Source organism: Nelumbo lutea, chromosome 3 (genome assembly GCF_056320005.1).
Source record: "Nelumbo lutea isolate HS-2025 chromosome 3, American lotus-T2T, whole genome shotgun sequence".
Taxonomy (NCBI): Eukaryota; Viridiplantae; Streptophyta; class Magnoliopsida; order Proteales; family Nelumbonaceae; genus Nelumbo; species Nelumbo lutea.
This window is the reverse complement of record NC_142686.1, coordinates 19357163-19380461: the sequence shown is the minus strand read 5'-3', so window position 1 is coordinate 19380461 and position 23299 is coordinate 19357163. Positions and strand designations below refer to the sequence as shown.

The 23299-nt window shown below is 40.7% G+C and overlaps 1 protein-coding gene across 4 annotated transcripts; it reads right to left on the bottom strand.

The window, feature by feature from the left end:
• Positions 1 to 982: 982 nt before the first annotated feature.
• On the bottom strand, positions 983 to 22923 carry LOC148863382 (D-aminoacyl-tRNA deacylase-like). 4 transcript variants are annotated; one of them, XM_088977148.1, is made up of 9 exons: positions 22681 to 22923; positions 22080 to 22260; positions 21765 to 21907; positions 20880 to 20943; positions 5681 to 5733; positions 5169 to 5224; positions 4404 to 4481; positions 3464 to 3652; positions 983 to 1312 (listed from the first exon to the last, which is right to left on the bottom strand). In XM_088977148.1, the coding sequence occupies exons 1-9, from the start codon at positions 22780 to 22782 to the stop codon at positions 1225 to 1227; spliced, it is 954 nt and encodes a 317-aa protein (XP_088833274.1). In that variant the 5' UTR covers positions 22783 to 22923; the 3' UTR covers positions 983 to 1224. The 4 variants fall into 4 exon arrangements, with proteins under 4 accessions (XP_088833274.1, XP_088833275.1, XP_088833276.1 ...); XM_088977149.1 differs by having other exon boundaries at positions 4404 to 4478; XM_088977150.1 differs by lacking the exon at positions 3464 to 3652.
• Between the last annotated feature and the right edge of the window lie 376 nt (positions 22924 to 23299).

The following is a 23299-nucleotide window of genomic DNA, read 5'->3' as shown; positions in this document are numbered from 1 at the left end:
CCATTTGATTTATAATCAGAATCGGAATCAGAATGGTCTAATCCCCTCAACTGTTTGATTCAGACTGGAACCAGAATTGGTTGAATGGATTCTAGGTGGGTGGGGGAGGAATGCCATCCCACCAGAAATAGTATTGGGATTTCAATTTCACCCAACCAAACAGTTAGAATCCATTTCCAATTCCAGACCCCAATCCCACAAAGCAAACGGACCCTTAGGATAATTTTCCATATGTTTGGCTTAACTTGAAAATAAAACTGAATAGATGACTTTCTTTTCTAATATCATGCGCAAGCACACAAGCACAACCTTCAACATCTATCAGAAGCTTCTTTTTCTCCTCCATTAGCGAGAAATTTCAGAGAAGTTGAGCCTCTCACCTAATCTGCACAAGTGGCAAGCTTTGAATCAAGAGCTAAAGTGTAAGAGCTTTGAAATCTATGCTAGAAGTTGAACTAACTCATAGTGCTTGTTTCTCCGTTTCCTCTTTCATTCTTCAAGAATAGACGGTGGGATTAATAAACATCTGAGATCTGATTAGCAATTTTGGAATAGGAGATATCTAGGTGGGACAAACAAGACGTTAGCCACCATCCAGCCTCATCCTGTAAATAGTAGTTTGTTTCTTGTTTCTTGAAAATAGAAATGGCTGTGTGATTGGGTGTACAGATTGGCCAGTCATTGCTAAACCTTAAAAGAGGCCTGAAATTCAATTGAAAATATTCCTATAATCCTATTGCTACAGGCTCTGGCTCGGGAAGAAACAACAATCCCATATAGTCGACTCCGACTGCATTAGTAAGAACTTGGCTGCACCTGCACACATCTGCTACAAGTCTGGTTTGGTTGGTCCAACCACATCCAACATATCATGGAAAAACCATTTCTTCAGAGACAATTTGGAACTGCTCTGTTCGTCCTTGTTGTTGCATGGGTTTCACAAGTAATGAATCGCTTATTTTGGGTTGGTTTATTCTAGAAATAATGAAATTTAATGTGTAGATTTCTCTGCAACTCAAAATTTGGTACATAAGAATCTCTCTGGAAAGAAAACTATAACATAGGCAGTGTGCCCTCCTACAAGACTAAAAAATATTTTACGAAGTAAAAAATTATAACTGCAATTAACTTGGATAAGTGCATTTCACCTCCATCCACCCCAAAATAATTAAATAGCAGAATATGATAAGCAGCAGTCAATCATCAGTAACGCTCAAAAGATAATCAGAAGAATTCTTCTGGTTTGCCAACACGAATATTCTGTTCAGCAAGGAAACCCATAATAGCACTTTTCTGCCAGCCCTTAAAACTCCTGCAATAAAAATTAAAACAAAAGCCTGGTTACTGACTTGCTTCCGTGTATGAAATTCAGGTAGTCCAAGCTACTACCAAACAGATTAAAAAAAAGAAAAAGAAAAAAGCTAAAAACAAATTCAGACTGTCAGACATGAATCTGAGGACCAAGTGGTTCTATAAAATGATGCACATGTGAACATCCATGAACCACTCCCTGTGTCTGAATGTGCACATGTGTGTAACTAAATAGCTACATGCAGTTATAATTGGTATACATAATATGCTCTTTGACCCTAAATGAACATTGAAACATAATCCAATAAAATGCAAAAAATTAGAAGTTTAATAGCCAATTAACAACGAAACAATTCAGTTAGCATTACTTTTCAAATGCATTTAGGCTCCCATGTGATAATGTTTTTTTTTTTTTTTGATAAATAACAGAGACTTTTATTAAAAGATAATAATAGAAAAGGTACAAAAGGAGGGGTAAAAATTCTTAGCCCTCCCAAGAAAGCAATTCAGATTACAATGTTGCCCAGAAGAAATTAACTATTCCCACCCCTTGTTTGGCCAATGAATCTGCCAAGGAGTTGGCACACCTCTTTAACCATTGAAACTTGACTTCCATATTTTGGATGAGATGTCTAACTTTCTTTTTTTCGTTCAGAAACTTCCACGGACTAGAAGTATCCTTCATCAACCAATTTATAGCCAACTTAGAGTCACCTTCCACTATCAATTTTCTGATATTTAACTCTTGAGCTCTTTTTAACCCTTCCAAGACAGCCAATATTTCAGCTCTAAGAGAGTCCCTCCATCCAATAGAACCAGAATACAATGCAATAATCCGACCTTCATCATCCCTGAAGGCTCCCCCTATATCCGACAGACCTGGATTTCCTTCACTACTACCACCAAAGTTTAGTTTAGTGAAACCTGAAACTGGAGGGGACCAAATTGGGTGGGATACATTCTTTCTTGGAGCTGACCAAGCCACTTCTTTTCACTTCCTGATGATGTCTCCTGAATAATTTTCAAAACTTTGCAAAGTTTTAACCCAATGGATCACCCTTATAGAAATCAGTTCAATGATTACACCCTTATTTCTTTCTTTCCCATGAAAGGTCCGTTGATTCCTTTCCTCCCCAATGTGATAATGGTTGGTTAAACCATCTTTAAACGTGGTATCTAGATCGCCATAAATCTCATGCTTCATGAGGGACCCAGTGTTTGAAAGAAAAACTTATAACAGACCGAGTCCCACATGATGCATGGGATCCCTGGTCTTCAAGAAAAGCACCATATTCAAATATGGTTTTGACCAACCTGCGTGGCTAGCATTCCTCTAGGTTCTATGCAGCTAGAGCAGCAATATTGTCCCTTAGATTTGTCATCTGCAACATTGACCTGAAACAATGTATGTGCAAATTTCAGAGAATATACTATTCTTTCCAGCAATTTTCACCCATCATCACATTTTTCTATCTGGTTGTACACCCATCAGAACAGTTACTCCTTCACAATTCCAAGAGCTTCTAGGACACCTCTGACCAACATTAAAAGCATAGTAACAGCAGCCTTAAGTTCATTTTTATTCTGTTCATAACATAAGGTGAGAAGGAGAAAGATTTTGCACATTTTTTTTCTTCTTCCAAGCAAACAGCAAAGGAACAAAAGCTGACCATTTTACTGTGTAACATTACACATTAAAGGCAACCAAGTAAGGTCCAACTTACCAAAAATAACCAAGTCAAGCACTAAAATATGATGCCTGAAGAATTTCAGGCAAGACAACTGAAAGCATGTAGCTATGGATATGCTACTTTTATGGGTACCAGATACAGAATGGACAACTTATTACCAAAAAAACAAAAGATACAGAATGGACAGCTTCTTTACTGATATCTTCCCTTTCCATTATTTTATCTTAATTCCATATATCCTTTGCCCCAATCTCTAGTCAGGAATTTATGCATCTTGAATTGAACTTCTAACAACTATATAATTGTATCTGCACCCTTGACTTGGGGACCTTAGTCACATGGGAACGATTGTGCACTGACTGTACATTATTGGAATGAATATGCCATTAAGATATTTTTGGGCTGATTATGATAAAATAATCAACCTTCATTTGTCAAATCCTTATTCCTTGATAACTTACTTGTGATCCAGATGTGCAAGAACTTCTCCACCTGGAAAAGCTGATTGGGTGGCTTCAAATGCTACTCTAATTGACTGCTTCCACGTTCCACCAATGTCTTTCACATTTGTGTCTACTTTTGATTGGCCCGGATCTTCCATTGGCAAGGAATATCCAGAAAGAAGGTGGCCCACCCAAACACCATCTTTTCTGAAAATATTTGCAAAAGAACCTTTATTAGCAGAAGAATGAAAGGAACACACTCACCCAAAAGGAGTACATGGCATGCACAAGCACAGATATGTGCTAGGCAAAAAGGCCTGGTTTGGTCTCTAAGCTCCTTGTTATGATAGGATCAAAAAACCTGTTTGGATTGGTTCCTAGGCAAAGAAGGCAATCTAGATGAGAGAGAATATCAAATAAAACAAACAAGAAACTAGATAAAGGGTTTCAAAAAATTAAAAAAAGAAATAAAAAACTAGAGGCTGGAGATACATGTAGCTCTACAGCTATCATTTTTTTATCTATAAATAAGGCAGGTTTTTGTAATAATGTGTTACATGGAAATCCCTATAACATTATACTATTAAACCGATCTTTCCTACTTCAAATTCCTAAGGTTGTCCTTATTTTTCCCCAAGAAAAGGGTTTATAAACTAAGGAGGAAATATTAGCATTCAAATAAAATGCAAAAAAACATTGCTCCTCTTGTATATGCTAATATAAAAGAAAACTTATGTGTCCGAGTTCAGAAGTATAGGACCCAATATCAAACTAATAATTGCTGTAATCTATCAAAAAAAAAAAAACAATTGTTGTAACTTGTACCCAATCACATTCACGCCGATCACAAGTAACTTCTAGAGACCAATAAAATGGTTTTAGGTACAGTTGGCACAGAAATCAGATTTTCAAGAAAAACTATGGAGAGAAGAAAAAGTGTAACAGAATAAGAACTTACAGAACAACATCCATATGTCTAGGTGCATAATGTCCACCACCTATTCCCAGAAGCACTTTATTTCTGTCACTACTCCTGCTTCATTAGAAAATAAGTACTCAAGTATTTAAAGTATGAACTTCCCCCGTGCACACAAGGAATAAAAATAGGGTGGGGAGGGGTAAATTAGAATTTAGATAACAAATTTAAACTTTACCTAAAGGAAGCTAGTATAGAAACTATTTGCTTGACAGGGACATGGGATAGCCTGACAATTGAGGCTTGTCATATAGTTCTACTATTTGATTTTAGAAGCTTATAATCATGTTGGCCAAACTGTATGGTAACATTTTACCTTAAACATTTGTTTGTCTAGACCAACATAATTAAAAAAAGAAAGAAAGAAAAAAAAAGAGCTTATAGGTATCTACATGTTTAGACAGGCAGGAAAAACTGAAAAGAAATGAAAGTGTGCATTTTTGTCTCAAATTCTATCCCAGACATTAAATATCCTGATTATTAGAATCTGGACCACTGCCACCCAGCACCACCCAAGCAGAATGTAGGTATATGTTCTTCTGGGAAAAAAAAAATTGTATGGTTTCAGAAAATCTTCTTTGAGTTTTCCTTGAAACAGGAGCAATTTCAAATATCATATCTAAAATAATCGAGTTGTACTTCAATGATAAAGGAATAAAATCAAACATCTTCTCAGACATTAAATAATTTATTCAGAAAAAGCCTCTTAAAAAGTTCCACTGAAAAACTTGGTTATATTTAGCATACCTGTTCCAATTTCCTACAGCGCCACATCCCCCAAGCCCAAGTCCTTCCCATACTAGCTTCAAGCACCACCAACAAAAAGTTTGTTAACAAAATGATTAGAACTTCGAAAAATACAGCAGCTTCTTATGGGTTTGTTTTTATATAAAATTATCAGTCAAGTAAACAAAACTACAGAAGCAAGAAAAGTTGATATCATTCACAATTTCTTTTCCTTCTCTCCTCTTTGAAATTATCCTTGCTTCTCTCTCTCTCTTTACAAAAGGGGATGTGGAGTGAAAACAGTAAAACACACAGACACAAATAATGATAAACACACACAGTTTTAGTATGGGCAAGTACACAGTTTATGCCAATTTTTGTCCCTGTTAAGAACATAGATGGAAACATCTAAACAAATGCTCATATTGTTATGACAGAGAAATCCAATAGTTCCCCAAAGACAGAGAAAAGAAATTTAGTTAAACACCACACATCAACACTCAAAATACTTGGCGTTATGAAAGGAACCCAACTAATGCAATGGCTTGTGCAGCATCTTGTCTCTTCCAGTATTCTGCTGTACTACCTGTAACAACCAAAAGAAACCAACCAGACATAAGGTAAAAGGTTTCTACAGAAGTTTATATATGATAAATCAAAACTGATAGGTTCAAACAGAATAAAGTTCAGTACCATCATACTGAAATGAAGTAAGCCAGATCTACCATCACTAGTCAATGCAATGTTCTATGCTAGGCTTAACCAAATTCATCTCCCAATACGCTTTTTAAAATTCCAAGTACCACAGTATGCCTAAATAACAAACCCTAGAGTTTAACCTGCATATGGGTAGGGAATTTTTTCAAGAGGAACAAAGGCAGATTCAGCAACCTGTTTCATCTGTCAGATGATCTACTCACTCATGTATACAAAGTAAGATCTCCACCCAAATCCTCCCACACAACTTATGGTTCATGACTATCTTAATCTACCTTCCAAACATGTTCCCACATTAAAAAATGTTAGTCCAACTGTCATAGATAGATTCCTTCCTTCAATTTCCAGTGAAAAAGTTTTTTCCACATGAGGGTGTAGACCAAGAAATTCACAACCAAGACATCCCTTGTTTTCTTTTTCTTTATTTTTTTTTCATTTATTTTAGTCTTCAGTGCCCACTCCCACACCCATCATTCCTTCTGATCTTTTTTTTTTTTTTAATTGGGAGAAAACAGAAAATCCTTAGAGTGATCATGGGGACAACCAAATCCCTGTCTACATGTCATAAACAAATACACATTGATAACCAATAAAATTTGCAAAATCTGTTTTCCCCTTCTTTTTTCAGGTAGCATATGAAAAGGGGAAGGACTATGTGGAGAGGACTGAGGGATGCGGTATGCTGGTCCTTATGGGAAGAAAGAAAATCCAGGATATTCTCTTAAGTAGAGAGAGGTGCTGAAGAACTGAGGGCTCTGATCCTTGTAAGGGTCGTACAGTGGATGAAAATTATACAATGGATGACATGTTAAGGAAGTGGGGTGAGATTGTGTTGGGACCCAAACACTCCCTCCGAACCCAACTATAGGAGTGGAGCAGGCCACCACCGAACAGCATTTCACTAGAAGACAGAGAGGCTAGCATGACACGCAGCAGAGCCTCCCAGAGTTAGTTACACTGCCACTAGAAGATACTCTCTCCATGATTGCATACATGTAGGCCAGCTATATAAGGCCCTGATCATGTAATAAGTGGCGTGAATGAATATCCCTTCCATCTCTCTTTGAGTCATTTTCTTCCTACCTTTCCCCTCTCTTCCCCCCATCTTCTATTTCAGAAGGTTAAGCCACCCTCGAAGGGGCTTCCGAGGTGAGCGGTAACTCATCAGATTGGTATTAGAGCGAGGCTATCCAAATCCCAGGCTTCACAGTGCCACAGACACGTTCCACTACGGTGGATGATAGGGTCGACCAGCTTGAGATTGGATTCCACTAGGTGTTGAACGAACTCAAGGAACTCAAAGTGGTCGTCTCCAGCTTCGCCTCTCAGCAACAGTCCAGCGAGACCAGTCACCCAGCAGGAGCGGAAGCCTTTGCTTCCAGTAGCCAAAGAACAAGGTATTACCCCATCGAAAAAGTCACTAAGATCAACTTTCCCGACTATTCCGGTGGAGATCCCATTCCTTGGATCTTCCGAGCAAAAAGATATTTCGAATAGCACGAAACTCCTGCACACCAGCGTGTCTCCATCGCCTCCATTCATCTAGAAGGAGACGTGATTCTATGGATCCAGTGGTATCGCCAGAATCATACCCAGGTAACTTGGGTGGAGTTCACCGAAGCTTTGTGCATCCACTTTGGGCCGATGGCATTCGTGGACTACGACAAGCTTATCACTCAGTTAAAGCAGACTAAAACAGTAGCAGAGTACCAGCTCGAGTTCGAGCGGATGGCGACCAAGGTACACGGCTAGTCGGAGAAAGCCTTAGTAGGATGTTTTGTGGGAGGTCTCAGGGAAGATATTCGTCTAGAGGTGAGGGCTCTCCGTCCGGCGACTGTCATGGCTGCGGTGGGATTGGCTCGCCTGCAAGAAGAAAGAATCGACGACCTTCGTAGAGCTAGCAAACCGACCTACCCGAATTTGAGGACTCCTCCACGGGTCGATCAGCAGCCCATGAAACTGGCTGGGGATCATCAGAAGCCCATATTGCCCGGCCCACTATGCCCTTCAAATGTCTCTCATGGGCTGAGATGCAAGCCCGACACGAGAAAGGCCTTTGTTATAACTATGATGATAAGTTTGGACCGGGCAATAAATGCCGGGTCCAGCGGGTGTTTCTCCTACAGACAGAGGAAGAGCCGGAAGAGATAGACCCAGAGCACTTAAATGATTGTGGACTGATTCCAGACGGACCAAAACCTGACGGGGCCGAGATCTCCTTACACGCCCTCATGGGCCTCACCTCTCTTCAGTCCATGCGCGTAGAAGGAAGATTGGTGGGCCGGACAGTGATGATTTTGATTGATAGTGACTCTACCCTGAATTTCATCACTTGTCGTTTGGCTAAGCAACTAGGTATGGCCATACAACCCACTCCTCTCTTTTCAATCCATGTGGCTAATGGGAGTTAGATGTCGTGTAATGGTGTATGTAAGAAGGAAAAAAATCCTCATACAAGGCCATAATTTTCTGGTGGATCTCCACCCATTGGATTTCTCGGGGGCTGATATTATTTTGGGGATTCATTGGTTGCTTGGCCTAGGCCCTGCTCTATGTGATTCACCCAAAATGACAATGGATTTTCACCAGGATGGCCAGACTTGTCATTTACAAGGGGTGCGGCCCCTTAGTCCACAAGGTGACACTTTAGCCTCCATGATACGGGCCTCCAAGGATGCTGGCCAACCCATATTTATGCACTTAAGCATTCGGCCCATAGTCCCAATTCTGAACAACCACGGCTATGTTCATCCCACAGAAGCCCAACACGAGGCCTTACGATCGATACTCGATTAGTTTGGCGATGTATTCAAGGAGCCGAACCAATTACCTCCACCCCGGGCTCATGATCATCAGATACCTCTCTTACCCGGTTCTAAACCGGCCAATGTGAGGCCATATAGATACCCTTACTTTCAGAAGTTGGAAATTGAGAAGGCAGTGAGAAAACTATTGGAAAAGGGGCATATACAGACCAACACCAGCCCTTTTTCATTTCCTGTACTCTTAGTGAATTAGAAGGATGGTGGTTGGCGCTTTTGCGTAGATTACCGGGCCTTGAATCAGATTACCGTGAAAGACAAGTTTCCTATACCCCTCATTGATGAACTACTAGATGAGTTAGGAGAGGCACGAGTGTTCTCCAAATTAGACCTATGGTCCGAGTATCATTAGATTTGGGTCCACCAGGCTGACATCCACAAGATGGCCTTTAGGACCCACGATGGCCATTATGAGTTTTTGGTTATGTCTTTTGGACTCACCAACACCCCCTCCACCTTTCAGGCCCTCATGAATGACATATTCAGGCCATTCCCAAGGTGATTTATTCTGGTGTTTTTCGATGATATTCTGGTGTACAACAGGGATTGGGACACACATATGGAACATTTGAAACTCACCCTCACAACTCTAAGGGGACACCAGTTACATGCCAAAATGACAGTGTCCCTTTGGACAAGGACAAATTCAATACTTCGGCCATGTGGTTGCAGTAGGTCGGGCCATGGCAGACCTAGAAAAGGTAGACGCCATCCAGAAGTGGCCCAAGCCCACTACTGTAAAGGCTATGTGGGGATTTCTTGGGCTTACCGGATATTATAGGCGCTTCATTAAGGGGTATGGGCTTATGGCCACCCCTCTAACGCGTCTATTAAAGAAGGATTCCTTTAGTTGGACTGATAAAGCCCAATGGGATTTTGAAGACTTGAAGACAACAGTTTCTAGCCCTCCAGTCCTCACTCTTCCAGACTTCTCTCAGCCCTTTGAAATAGAATGTAATGCGTGGGTGTAGGAGTAGGGACCGTCTTGATGCAGAAGGGGCAGCCCATTGCTTATTTCAGCAAGGCTCTCTTAGCAGCTCACCAAAGTCAGTCCACTTATGTCAAAGAAATGATGGTTGTGGTAATGGCAGTGTGAAAGTGGCGTGCATACCTTGGGATGCCAATTTGTTATTAAGACAGACCAACGAAGTTTGAAGTACATAGCAGAGCAAAGGGTGCACACCTCAAAGCAGCAAAAATGGCTTAGTAAACTGATGGGCTTTGACTACCTCATAGAATATAAGTCGGGGCCCGCAAACAAAGTAGTCGATGCCTTGTCACGAGTAGAAGAGTTAGCCCATCTGACCTGCTCTCAGCCCAGCTTCCCTTTGTTTGAAGCTATACGGCAAGAAGCCAAGTCTGATCCGCAGTTGCAGGTCATTAGAGATAAGTGAAGGCGAGACCCTTCACAAGTTGTTGGTTACCAAGTTGTGGGGCCTGATCTTTTCTTTAGGGGTTGGTTTGTTGTCGCCCAGAATTCGGCCCACAAAGCTGAACTGCTAAGGTTGTTTCATGACTCCACCTTGGGAGGGCACTCAGGGGTACTATGGACCCTAAAGAGGCTCAACAACCACTATCATTGGGTAGGAATGCGTAAGGATGTATTGCACTATGTATCCGAATGCCAAACCTCCCAACAACAGAAATACTCATCACAGTCTCCCGCTGGCCTTCTACAACCCCTCAAGATTCTAGATCAAGTGTGGGAAGACCTTTCCATGGACTTCATCACAGGTCTTCCTCGTTCAGCAGGAAAGGAGGTTATCATGGTAGTGGTTGACCGTCTCACCAAGTACAACCATTTCCCTGCATTATCTCACCCTTAAACCGCAACAATGGTGGCTTACATCTTCATCCGGGACGTCGCCAAGCTGCATGGAACCCCAAGATCCATTGTCTCAAATCGGGACCCTGCTTTCCTGAGTTCATTCTGGAAGGAATATTTTCGGTTGCAAGGAACCCAATTGCACCCCTCCACGAGTTATCACCCGTAGACTGATGGGCAGACTGAAGTTCTTAATCGTTGCTTGAAAGCCTACCTTAGATGTTTTATAGGGGAAAAGCCTAGACAGTGGGCTCACTAGCTTCCGTGAGTAGAATACTGGTACAATTCGACTTATTGGTCGGCTGCTGGAATGACACCCTTCAAAGCTCTAAATGGTAGAGAACCTCCTCCCATATTACCTTATGAATATGGGTCATCCAAGGTGGCAGAAGTAGATACCCGTCTACTTGTGAGAGACGAGATTCTTAGATTACTTAAGTCCAACTTGACAAAAGCCCAACAGCGAATGAAGGCCCGCTATGACACTCACCACCGCCCATTAGAATATCAGATGGGTGACTTCGTTTACCTTAAGCTCCAACCTTACCGCCAAATCTCGGTAGTAAGACGGGCTTGGCACAAGCTAACACCCAGGTATTATGGGCCTTATAAGGTTCTGGAGAGAGTGGGCCTTGTTGCTTATCAATTGGACCTCCCTGCAACCTCAAAGCTTCATCCAGTGTTTCACATCTCACTTCTTAAAAAGGCGGTGGGAAATCATACACCTGTCTCACCGAACTTACCCCAATTCACTGAAGAAGAGGACATTGACACAGAGCCTATCAGAATTGCGGATTTCCGTTGGGTTCGACGAGTGGTCAAGTTGTGCCAGAAGCCAAGGTAGAATGGGTTGGGCTTCCTCCAGATGATGCCACTTGGGAACCTTATTTGAGGCTGAACGAGAGGTTTCCAAACCTAGACCTTGAGGGCAAGGTCAATGCTAAGGGGGGAGAAATTGTTGGGACCCAAACACTCCCTCCGAACCCAACTATAGGAGTGGAGCAGGCCACCACCGAACAACATTTCACTAGAAGACAGAGAGGCTAGCGTGACACATGACAAAGCCTCCTGGAGTTAGTTACACTCAAAGCCTCATAGAGTTAGTTACATTGACACCAAAAGATACTCTCTCCATGATTGCATACATGTAGGCCAGCTATATAAGGCCCTAATCATGTAATAAGTGGCGTGAATGAATATCCCTTCCATCTCTCTCTAAGTCATTTTCTTCCTACCTTTCCCCTCTCTTGCCCCCATCTTCTGTTTTAGGAGGTTAAGCTACCCTCGAAGGGGCTTCCAAGGTGAGCGGTAACTCATCAGATTGCTAATTGTTCCCAGACCAAAACAGTGATGAGTGTGTCTTGGACCCCCCCCCCCCACCCACCACCTGCAAGTTTCATAAAACTAAACCTTGATGGGAGTTGCAGAGGGAATCCTAGACAATCAGGGATTGGGGGTGTTTTCAGGGATGAGAATGGGGTTATTTTAGCCATGTTTTCAGGCCCAATTGGAGTGACTCTCTTAGAGCCAAGATCCATGTAGTTATGGAAAGAATACAGAAAGCTAGGGAGATGAATATCAACAAACTCATAATTGAGGGGGATTTGGAGGTGGTGGTAGGATGGATGAATAAAGACAATAGTGGTTTATGGCATTACAGTAATGTAAGGAGGAAATTTAGATGGCTGGTTTGAGGAATGGAAGTTAAAATCATTTGGGTAAAAAGATCAGCTAATTCTTTTGCTGATGGGTTAGCGGGTGGGGAGGGAGTCAATGTTTTGGGCATAATTGTAATTTTATTTTTCTTTTCCCTTTCTCTTTCTCTTTTTTCCGTTCATGGGGCTCAAACTGTATTTGGAAGAAAAGAAAGTTTGTCTTCCTCTTTGTAATTTTTATTGATATTATATAATGAATTGTGTTATTGATCAGATAAATAAATAAATAAATAATACCCTCTGCACCTACCCAACACTTGAAGTAAGCACACCCCAAAAAGGGGTACTCCACAAACAAATTAGTAGAACTCTGAAAGCATAACTAGTAAATAACCCATAGATATAACACTAAAATTATTTGACTAGCATAAATTTCCAAGATATAAAACCATGTTAATGAATAACAAGATGTACAAGAATATCAAGATGAACTTCCAAGAAAGACATTATAGGATTGCTTTGGACCCATTATAATCATGCCCATTAATGCTACAAGCCAAAAATATGCAAATTCCTGGAGATAATTTATCATCTATCAAATGAAGAAACAAAAAGACTTGGGAACATGGTCCCTTAGACAACAGCCAAGGGAATTATTGAGCCTCACAAGGGAGCTGGATGCAAAAGTGTATTGGTCTAGGAGGCCAGCAAATGCTTTAGCTGACAACCTAGCAAAACAAGGGGTGAATCTGGAGTTTTTGTTGTGTGCAGTGTTGTAAGATTTTTGTTATTCAGGGGTCACCTTTTACTTTGGAAGGTGACAGTTGTTTCTTATGGTTTTATCTAATGAAAGTTACCGTTTCCTATCAAAAAAAAAAAAGAAAAAGAAACAAAAAGACTTGGGGGTTGTTCTCCTGTGTGAATTGTTTTTCTTGTTGCAAATTCCAAAAGAAAGAGCTGGTTTAAAAACAAATTGGTTCTTAAAACAAAATTGCAGAAAACATGTTCTTGGTTATATATGTGTTTTTTTCTGTTGTTTTCAAAGCTATAACCAAAAAACATATTCTTGATTTTTTATTTTAAAGAAATGCTTTCATCTAGCTATTCAATATCATGTTCCATAAATTATATAATTTCTTTTTTTAATCAATAACAGAGATTTCATTAATTGGTTAAAGATTGAAAATACATAGAAACGGAGCTAAAATAGCTTAACTCCCCAAAACTGTCACTAGACACCCAAAAAACAAAAACAATTACAGCTGAGCCCAAAAAACAGAGCTCCTATCCACCCCTTGTCTAGCTAAGCCATCTACAAAAGAATTTGCACTTCTCTTTATCCATGTGCATTGAACTTCCATATCTTTGGTCAACCATTTAAATTTCCTCTTTTCATTGCTGTAGCTCCATATCTTGAGTTGTCTTCTTTTAACCAGTTGATTACAGTCTCAGAGTCTCCTTCTATGAAGTATGATCAGCCTGTTTATGTGCAAGTCCCTAGCCCTTTGAATCCCTTCCAAAGCTGCTAAAATCTCAGCCTTCAAAGAGTTTCCTATTCCAATTGGCCCAGAAAACATGGCTATCACATTCCCCTTTTCATCCCTCATGACTCCCCCAATACTGGAGGGCCCTGGATTGCCCATGTTGCTGCCGTCAAAATTCAGTTTGGCAAAACCAAGAGGGGGGGGGGGGGCATCCAGTAAGAGCTTGAAACCTTCCTAACTGAAACTGAATCTGCAATCTCCTTCCAATTCCTAAGCAGATCATCTACTGAAATTTCTGCAAATAGGTCCAAAGTCTTCAGCCAATGAGTTACCCTTACATGAATCACTTCTATCACTGCTTCCACAGTTCTCTCCTTCTCTGAGAAGATCCTTAAGTTCCTTTCTTCCCAGATAGACCAACACATCTCCACATTATCTTTGCCCTTTTTGTTGGCTGGTTAGGAGGACAGGAATTAAACAAGCTTTGCACATTTGTTGGAGAGTTCCACCTGCACCCAAACAAAGAGGTAAACCATTCCCAAATAAAATTTGCAAATTGACAAGAAATTAGTAAGTGAAACCCAGATTCACCAGCAGCTTTGCAGAGGGCACACCAATGAGGAGACAAACATCTATTGGGTCTTTTGCCCTTTTTGTTGGCTGGTTAGGAGGACAGGAATTAAACAAGCTTTGCACATTTGTTGGAGAGTTCCACCTGCACCCAAACAAAGAGGTAAACCATTCCCAAATAAAATTTGCAAATTGACAAGAAATTAGTAAGTGAAACCCAGATTCACCAGCAGCTTTGCAGAGGACACACCAATGAGGAGACAAACATCTATTGGGTCTTTTTCTTTGAAGCAAATCTCCTGTATTAACTCTTTCCAGAAAAGCCTCCCAACAGAAACTTCCCTCCTTCAGAGGAATAGGTTTACACCACACATCTTTAACAAGGAAAGACAAGCCAATAGGAACAGTAGGTTGTGTTATGGCTCTAAAGAAAGATGCACAAGTAAACAAGCAAGTTAGCTAAAGTAGACCTTATTAGGGTAATTATCTCTCCAAGAGAAAGATAATTTTTCTTCCACGAGGCAACTCTCTTTTGAAATCTCTCCACTACTGGGGTCCAAAAGCCCCCTTTCTATGGATTATCTCCCAAAGGTGCCAAGGTAATTTAAGGGCTAGTTGGACATTGTACACTCCGAAATATCAGCACACTCTAGTATCTCCCCTTCCCCCAAATTAACCCCCACTATACAACTTTTCTCGAAATTCACTATAAGATTTGACATTTGCTAAAAAAGTTGTATAGTGAGTTTCAAATTCCTAATCCAATCAATATCTCCACCTTCACAAAACATAATTGTATCATCTACAAACTACAGGTGAGTAAGTGGTACATTCTCCCTCCTAACTCTCCACCCCCTAATTAGATTCCTAGAATCTGCTCTAGAGATTAGCCTCCCCAACACTTCTGTAACCAGGGTAAATAGAAAAGGAGAAAGAGGGTCTCCTTGTTTGATTCCTCTCAATGCCGGAAAAAAAAATCCTCCACTGTCCCATTCACCAAAATAGAGTAATGACAAGTCCGAATACAACCCATCACCCAACTGCACCATCTATCTCCAAACCCAAAGTTAATCATCACCTCCAATAGGAAGGACCAATGAACTAGATCATAAGCCTTTTCCAGATACAATTTGCAAACCACCCCCTTTTTCTTTGATCTCTTGAAATCCTCCACACTTTCATTTACTATAAGAATTTGATATGTTATTTTCCTTCCCCTTACAAAAGCTCCTAGATTATTTGCTACAATGGTAGGGAGCACCTTCCTAATCCTTGGAGACAACACCTTTGCTATGATTTTGTATAAACCATTTACAAGACTGATTGGTCTAAAGCCCCTCAGGTGGTTTGCGTCTTTTCTCTTGGGAACCAAGGCTATGAAAGTGGAGTTCAAGCTTGGGTTGATCACTCCTCTGTTATAGAATTCATCAAACACCATCAATAAATCCTCTTTCAGTATCTCCTAGCAATCCTAATAAAAAGCCATTGTAAAGCCATCTGGGCCTGGTGCCTTTAACCTATCCATAGAGAAAACTACCTCCTTCACCTCTTCCAAGTCAAATCTCCTCTCCAACCACTCCCTATCCTCTAAGCTGAAGGATGGCCCAACTAGTCCCTCAATCCACACTCTATTATTTATGGGTCTTCTAAAGATAGATCTAAAATGTTCAACAAAAGTTCATGCAATCTCATTTTGATTAGATAATGTTACTCCTTCAATTTCCAGACTTAAGATGAAGCTCTTTCTCCTTCTTCCATTTGCCACGACATGAAAAAATTTTGTATTCCTATCTCCCTCTTTCAACCACTTACATCTTGATTTTTTCCAGCTTATTTCCTCCTTGAATAGATAATCCTTTAACTATTTCTGCAATCTCCATCTAAGCTCCTTATCCTCTTCTGTAAGACATCCCCTCTCTTCCTTCAAGTCCAGCTCTTCAATTTGTGTAGTCACAAATTGTTTCCTTTCCTCCAGCCTCCCAAATTCTAGGATGTTCCCATCCTTAATTCTATTTTTCAAATATTGGAGCTTCTTGTGGAATCTCATTCCACTCCACTCAACTGCAGGATTGCTCTCGACCCACCATTCTTTGACTTTCCTAATAAACCTCGGGTGACCTAGCCACATGTTTTCAAACCTAAATGGAGCAGGCCCTGCATTTCTTAATTCTTCCTTACAGATCACAATAGGCCAATGATTAGAGGTCACCCTCGGAAGGGCCCTAGATGTCAAGCTTCCCCAATGCTCTTCCCAATCATTTGAGAAAAGAAATCTATCCAGCTTAGAGCAAATAGGATTCATTTGGAGGTTGGACCATGTAAATCTGCTATGTGACAATGGGATCTCTTTAATCTCAAAGGCATCCACAAACTGGTTAAATTTCCTCATGCTAGTGGTCACCCTCTACCTAGGATTATTTCTCTCTTCCAAGAATCTGATTACATTAAAATCCCCTCCTATACACCAAGGTCCCTCCCACAGTCCCCTAATATCACCCAATTCTTCCCATAGTTCCCCCTTCTCTCTATAACCATTTGGGCCATACACATTTGTTAAAACCCACTCAAATCCATCCTCCACTTGCTTAAACTTAACTGAAACTGTAAATTGTCCTATCAATTCCTCCAACCCTATGAGGACATCATTCTTCCACATTGTCACCATACCCCCTGCTGCCCCCTAGGAAGAAGCCGTAGCCCAACTGATTCCCCCGACTCTCCAAATGTTCCTTGCCCACCTGATATCAAAGTCTGCCCTCTTGGTCTCCTGCAACACTACCACATCCGGATTTATCTTCTTGATTGCCTCTTTAACGACTGCTCTTTTTCTAGCACTTCCCAGACCCCTAACATTCTAGCTGATTATTTTCATTTTCTCTACTTATTTACCCCTAACCTCTATTGACTTTACTTGTTTCCTTTCCTTTTCTCCCCTTTAATATCAAAACTTTTAACTCCTTCCACATCCCTCATTAGTCTTTCAACCTCACTCAGCTTCCTCTTTTTTACCTTTACTTCCTTTCACCTTTTCTACTACATTTAGACTTACTTCAAAGAAAAAGGCCAAATTGGTGTTTATCCCCGCACTGGTGAATCCTTTGTAAGAAGAATGGTGAGTCTTGTCATCATTTACTGGTTTCCTGCCCATTTGTTTCAGAGATCTGGTGTTGGTTTTTCTCTCTTTTTGGTTGCAGGTGGACCCCCCCCCCCAAATGTACAAAGCCTATTCCATTCTACTTCTGTTAGGGGGCTAATAGAAGAGAGGGAAAATTCTGTGGAGATGTGTAAGAGCAGCTGTATGTTGGACAGTCTGGGAGGAAATGAATCAAAGGACCTTTCATGGGAAAGAAAGAAATAAGGGTGTCATCATTGAATTAATCTCTATAAGGGTGGTCCATTGGGCTAAGACTTTGCAGCTCTTTGAAAACTATTCAGAAGGAGACATCGTCAGGAAGTGGAAAGAAGTGGCTTGGTCAGCTCCAAGGAAGATTTCAGCTAACCCAGTTTGGTCTCCTCCAGCTTCAGGGTTCACTAAACTAAATCTTGATGATAATAGCAAAGGAAATCCAGGTCCGTCGGGTATAGGGGGAGTTTTCAGGGATGGAGAAGGTCGAATTATTGCTTTGTATTCTGGTTCTATTGGATGGGAGAATTCTCTTAGAGCTGAAATATTGGCTGTTTTGGAAGGGTTAAAAAGAGCCCAAGAGTTAAATATCAGAAAACTGATGGTGGAAGGTGATTCTAAGTTGGCTATCAATTGGTTGATGAAGGACGATTCTAGTTTGTGGAAGTTTCTAAATGAGAAAAAGAAAGTTAGACAGATCATTCAAAACCTGGAAGTCAAGTTCAATGGACTAAGACGAGTGCTAATCAAGGTTTTAAAACGCGAAGGTGTGACGCGAGGCGTGAGGCGTAGTTCAGAACTAGACCTGTTCATGGGCCGGGCCGGGCTTGGGCCGGGTTTTTACTCTGTATTAACAGATTTTTCTAAGGTCCGAGCCCGGCTCTCATAAAAAGCCCGAAGCCCGAGCCTGGGCCCGAGCCCAAAATTTAGCCTATACTATTACTATTATTACTGCTGAAGCGGATGAATAGAGAGAGAGATTGAAATTATAAAGAAAAGAATAAAAATATATATATTAATAAATATTATATTATTTATATATTTTATATAATATATAAAATACATATTATATATTTTATAAAATATATAATACTGAGTCGGGTCGGGTCGGGTTTTTTTGACAAATACCGAGCCCAGCCCAAAACACAGTCGGGCTTACTGTGTTAGGCCCGAGGTCAGGCCCACGGGCCTAATTACATGACCAAGCCAGACCGGGGTGCGGGCCGTCGTGCTACCCGGCCCATGAACATGTCTATTCAGAATGCAAGAGGTGTAAGCCTCCTTAAGAGGGGGGATCTCATTTTTTGTTTATTTTTAATAAAAATCTTTTATATTAAGAAGAATAAAGATGCATAAAATTAGTTGAAATGGGGGGTCTTGTCGAAGCAGAGGCGAGTGAGCGAAGCGGGGGGGGGGGGGGGGGGTCTGGGGTGCAAAGCCCCCCAGCCGAAGGGGCAGGGGGCAAACCACTTTCTTTCCCCTTATCTTTTCTTCACTTCCCTTTCCTTTTCTTTTCTTTCCTTTTCTCTTTTTATTTCTCTCTTTCTTTTTCTTTCCCTTCCCTTTCTTTTCCTTTCCTTTCCTTTCCTTTTTTTCTTTTTTCTTTTTTTTTTCTGTCTTTTTATATAAGATGTGCATGAGGTGCATGAGGTGTATGCCTCTAGCACGCCTCATGAAAAAAGCGCAAGAGGCATATGCCTCTTGCACCTGAGGCGTACGCCTCAGAGGTGTCAGCGCCTCTGTCATACGCCTCAGAGGTGTCAGCGCCTCTGTCATATGCCTCAGGGTGTTTTGGGAGCACCTGACCTGGGAGGTGTGCCTCCAGGCATACGCCTCCCACACCTTTTAAAACACTGGTGCTAATTCCTTGGCAGATTCATTGGCCAAACAAGGGGGTGGGAAGAGTCAATTTTTTCAGGGCATTATTGTAAACTGAATTGTACTTATTGGGAGGGTTAAGAGTTTTTACCCCTCCTCTTGTATCCTTCTCTACTAATACCTATTAATAATGGTTTTTGTTATTTATCAAAAACAATCATTCGGATCTTTCAATTTACAGCCAAGCTTCCCTACAAATGCTGCCACAGAGTCTTCACTACTCAGTTCTCCTTTGTCGGGTTTCTTATTCACTCCATGCCTTTTTCTCCCCAAACTTCCTTCATCCTCCCTAGCTTTTTCAGTGTTTATCCCTTCTGCCCCTTCCTTCTGTAAATAATTCTCCTCAATTTCATCCAACAACCTCTCCAGAATCTCCCAAATTCTTTTATTTCTCTTTGCTTCCTCCTGCATCCCCTCCCCACTCTCCTTCCTCTCCCTAACTTCACTACTCTCTCTTCCCTCTTCTTCTTCAACACAGGCTACAATCTCTAGAATGGGACCTGAATTTGGCACAACATACATAGAACACTCATTAGTAGCAAAACCTGAAAGGACATGGTTACTTGGAGTTTACTGGTTTGGAAGGGGAGTGCAGGGGGTATTAGTTTGGTCTATCGTGCCCTGTTTTGGAGAGTGGGGTTCGCCTATCTCCTTGGCTTGATTCTGAAAAGAGTGCCTTCCCATCTCTTGTGTTAAATAGTGAGTCCTTCTTTCACCCTTTTGTTTATCCCTCTCTATTGTACCCGTCTTGCCGCTGAGAGGTCATAGGAAAATGCTTACACACCTCCTGGTTAACAGAAATATTTGGTAATGGTCCTTCTGAATGTGAGCGTGGGTTTCCAACTCCAAGAGTTTGACTGTGCTCCACTCTGTTGACTGTCTCTCTGTCAGGCCGAGATAGAGTATTGCTTCGATTTTTAGCTTCTACTTCTCCTGTAAATAGCAACTCCAGATTTAGAGTTGCCTCAAGCTCTTCCTCAGACGAAAATTCATCCCCAACACTGCCCAGGCTGGACTTATCTTCAGAATCTTCATCACTTTTGACTTCCTCCAAACAAAATGCTACCCAGTCCTCATCGACTCCCTCCCCATCCTCGAGTCGGTTACTAGCGTACCTTGGATTTGGCCGAACAAAAACACAGTTCAAGAACATTTTTTTTGTTTTTTGTTGATGTGACAATTTGAAAAACAAATAAAAAGAAAAACATTCACATCGTAAAAGGCTGGTGGACCCATGGTCTGAGTAAGAAAGGGAAAATTCTATGGCAATTGGTCCCAGAAGCAGTGTTCTGGTCGATATGGAAGGAAAGAAACTCAAGGCTCTTTTGAAACGAAGGCTGTCAAGAGGAGGAAGTATGGCAGAAAATAGTTGGGAAACTGTTATCCTGGTCATTTGGCACACCTATCCAGAGATAGTGTTCCCCTTAGTTCTCTCCTTCAGTATGCAAACCTTTTTGTAATCACAAATGGGATAGTGGTCTAATGTTTTTTGTATTTTCCCACTGTATAGATCAGGTTGTACATGGATCTTTTTTTCTTTCTTTTACCTCTTCTAAGAAAAAACATGTTGTAGAACACCCCCTTAATCATGCAAATATTGAAGTGATAGTTACCAAATAATTAATTGAGCTAATAGGGTTAATGGGCAGAAATTTACCAATCTCCAGAAACATGGTTGGTGAATTGGTCACAGGGCCATGATGGGTGCCCTCCAAAGTGACCTACATGAGAGGAAAGTAAAGAAAAAACCCACAATTTACTTATTAAGAACAAATAAGTGATGAAATTAACCAAACAAGGGTAATTTATTTTGTGAGCCAATTTCACACACCACATTATCATACAAGAAAATTTTATCATTGATTCTGTATCTCCATATGAGAGGAATTCTACAACATATCAGGTAAGCCATGCTTTGGACAACATACATTTGCTACTCTGGTCCATAGTAGTTATAAACCCAACTTTGTATTGGGGCACAAGGCTATACACACACAAATAAAAAAGAAGTGTATATTCTGTCATTGTGGCATATATATATATATATATATCTTCAACCCCCGAACTCCAAACCATAAAACCCTAATATTAATAGCAACATTTTATAAGTTAGAAGCACAAGGGGTTACTAGAGCTTGGGATGCAAGGCACAAGGTGAAGAATGTTCCTGAATTAAGGTGCCACTTGTGGGAAAGACAAAAGGAAATATACAAGAATATGAAAAGATAATTTATGAAAGAAATAAACTATTTCAAAAAACCTTTTAGTTCAATTGGTTATAATCTTATAGAATCATGCTATTAGCACAAAGGTTGTAGCCTTGTATTCAAGTCCTACATACACTAAAACTGTTTAAGCGATAAACATAATCGGTACAACCTACAACTATCTATTCGATATCAAATTCAAGGTTAGCTCATCAACATAGCTACAAGCCAGGTGTGGTGCACCTAGGTTTTGATGAGGTGTACCCAACAAAATGAGCCTCGGAACAGATGAGGCTTGCCTAGTAAAAGACCAATTAATAGGAGCAGAAAGATACCTCAAACTCAGGAATTAAATTATGAGACTCAGCAATTTTCTTTAGAAGCCTCAACCATGGCCCTATCCGAGGACTAGGAGGTGCAGCCCATCCAGGCTTTCCACCTTGAGGAGGAACATCATCTTCTCTTAAATGTGGTATACCTAAAAGGAATGGACAAAATAACAGCCCTAAGAACACCATTAACATTAATAAGAAAACCCTCAAATTCTTTTGTCGTTTAACTACAACGGAATTAAATTATAAGACTATAATAAACCAAACTGGAAACTGTTCCACTAGCATTTTATAAATTAAGATAAGTAAAAATGATACCAATAGGATGAACAGTGAGGGCAGGTCGATTTGAAACAGCTGTATGCTTGCTCAGAAATATGATCTCATCGACAACCTCATTGGTGGCCTCCTCCCAACGCTTATCAAGGTGATCCTCTGCGACAATGCTGTTGTCATGCTTTAACAGTCTCACTTCTCCATTGACGAAGCTTGGTATATCCTAATCCAATCCATTTAATCAAAGAAATTTTGTGAACAATGGCCCTTTGATCATTCCTAACGAACCCGCCATAAGATGAATTATCACTTACACTTAATGGTTAAAAACAAAAGGTGTCACTTAATCTTAATTAATTAATTAAAGTGCCAGTTGTTAGAATCATAAGAAATGCAAGTATTTTCTACCAATAACCTGTTCAAGAAAGAGCAGAATAGAGGGAAATTTTATCAACTTGATTTAATTGTGGATTGGGAGGGAAAAAACAGTTGTTGTAATTTCTTGAAGAAGTGCGAATGGGTGTTCAGTTTAGGTTGTGACTGGCTAGCTGTAAATAATATATAGAAGAGAGACGTGAATTAAGAAGTAAAAAATATATATGCAAAAGTTTTCTTTTGGGCGTGAAGGGGTTGGAGAGCAAACCTGAAGGAAAGGACCAGGGTGCCAGCCGGGCATGGCTAAGAGCGCAGAGGCAGGGCCAATGGAGGCGGGATCGATGGTAGTAGCTACCACCAGTGTCACCATCTTTCCTCTCTCTCCTTGTAACAGTTTGGAAGCGGGCGGCCCAAATGTACACTCGAGCGAGTTCAGTTGGGATTTGTTTAAAAGATAAATAAATAAATGGAAAATATTTCAGACATACAAAAGAAAAGAATGATGCAGCCCACGATCGAACTGGGGACCTTTAGTGTGTAAGACTAACGTGGTAACCAGTACACCACAGCATCGTTGATGCGTTATCCTTCTACTTTACGTTACATATCAATTTAACTTATTAACCAACATATGACCCATTTATAAAATGGATGGATTTAACCAAAATCTGACTCGACCCAACCCAATCTATCCAACACACCAGCCTTACCTAAAGTCCAAAGTTAAAACAAAAACAAACAAAAAGAACCATATAAAACCAACAAGGAAGCAATATTACTTTGTAACCAAACTTCCCTCATCCCTCTATGGATGACCAAGTAGTTGAGTGGTCAATTAGTGTAGGCTTTTCATAGTGAGGTCAGTTTAGGCCTTCCTATAGCTCTCA